Genomic DNA, 1637 nt, shown 5'->3' on the forward strand with positions numbered 1-1637 from the left:
GGGGGTCTGGGGGCCCCCCGCGAGGCCCCCGGGGGCCCCCAAGAAGCCACTATTCCACACATGTTGGCTGCGGGCCCCCTTTGCTGCAGCACTGCCAGAAAGCAGCCCCAGCCGGCCCGGGCCTAGGGCCCCCAGGGGCCCCAGGGGCCCCAGGGGCCCCAGGGGCCCCAGGGGCCCCTCGGGGCCCCCGGGGCCCCCGGGAGGAAGACAAGAGAAGAGGGCAGGGGCCCCTGGGGACTGCGGCCGCAGTAAAGGGCCCCCTGAGCTACAGTGGGGGCCCCCAGGGGGGCCCCCAGGGGCCCCAAGTCCTCGTAGGCCTGGCCGCTGATGGCGCTGACGCAGGAGCGCATGCAGGGCGGTGCTGCTGCTGCTGCTGCTGCTGCTGCTGCTGCTGCAGGCCCCGGAAGGCTGGCCGAGGCCGAAGCTGGTGCTGCAGCAGGAGATGCTGCTGCTGAATCCAAAACCCCCAGCTGTTCAGAAATGCAAAGAGGAGACACAGGGGGGCCCCCCTCGGGGCCCCCAAGGAAAAATGTCGGGGGAGCAGCAGCAGCAAAATGGGCTGCTGCTTCGCCTGCTGCTTGCTGCGGGCTCTGCTGCAGCACTCCCTCTGAGCGCCACACCCACACCCCAAACCCTAAACCCTAAACCCTAAACCCTAAACCCTAGACCCGGGGTAAACGCTGCGACCTGCGGAGCCCGCGAGAGGGCTGCAGCGTGTCGCGCAAACCCTTTTAAAGGGTTTAGGGTTTCGAGAAGGGCCACTCACCGCGGGGAGGGGGGCCCCCCTCGGGGGGGTGCTGCAGCACTGTGAGGGAAACAGAATCGGGGGGGCCCCCCGGGCTTCTGGGGGCCTCCACTGCCACAGGAAGGGGTACCCCCACGAAGGTGGGTAAGGGTACAATAGGCAAGGGGGCAATGCCGTCAGCAAGAGTTGCTGCTTCCTCCTGCAGCTGCTGCTGCTGCTGCTGCAGCTGCTGCAGCAGCGGGAAGCCCGAAGGCGCGGGGGGCCCCAACAAACCCCCCACCAGGGGGGCCCCCTCCTCCAAACCCTGCGGCTGCAGCAGCACTTCGTGGGGCCCCTGGACCAGCTCGAGGGGCCCCTGGCCCTGCAGGGGCCCCTTGCAGGGCATGGGCAGCGACTGCACAGTCAGCTGCTGCTGCCGCGGCCGCCAGGGCCCCTCGCTGCGCTGCTGCTGCTGCTGCTGCTGCTGCTGCTGCTGCTGCTCCAGCTGCTGCTGCACGGGCTGCAGCAGCAGCAGCTGCTGCACAGGCGGCGGCAGCAGCTGCGCGGGCGACTCCCCGGCGGCATTCCCCGGCTGCTGCTGCTGCTGCTGCTGCTGCTGCTGCTTCTGCTGCTGCTGCTGCTCCTCGGGGCCCTCCTGCTGCCTCTCAAGGTCCATTAAGTTGGCACATGAGGGTCTAGTGTTTTCCATTAGGGCGTGTGGCTCGAAGGGAAGGGCCCTGACAGCTCAGGGGCTGCTGCAGCTGCTGCGCGGCGCTGCTGCTGCTGCGTCTGCTGCAGCGGAGTCTGCTGCTGCTGCTGCTGCTGAGAAGCGTGCGGAGAGAGCAGCAAACCTCGCAGCGCGTGAGGGGAAGCGCTGCTGCAGTCCGCGGCGTCTGCACACCCGTGCTGTGCT

At 69.1% G+C, this 1637-nt stretch overlaps 1 protein-coding gene across 1 annotated transcript; it reads right to left on the reverse strand.

Moving 5' to 3' along the window:
* Window positions 1–740: 740 nt before the first annotated feature.
* Window positions 741–1433, reverse strand: ENH_00017410 (hypothetical protein; the record flags this gene model as incomplete). Its single annotated transcript, XM_013579258.1, has 1 exon — window positions 741–1433. The coding sequence occupies one exon, from the start codon at window positions 1431–1433 to the stop codon at window positions 741–743; it is 693 nt and encodes a 230-aa protein (XP_013434712.1).
* Between the last annotated feature and the right edge of the window lie 204 nt (window positions 1434–1637).

This window comes from Eimeria necatrix, genomic scaffold (assembly GCF_000499385.1).
Source record: "Eimeria necatrix Houghton genomic scaffold, Enh_scaff1571, whole genome shotgun sequence".
In the NCBI taxonomy this organism is placed as follows: Eukaryota; Apicomplexa; class Conoidasida; order Eucoccidiorida; family Eimeriidae; genus Eimeria; species Eimeria necatrix.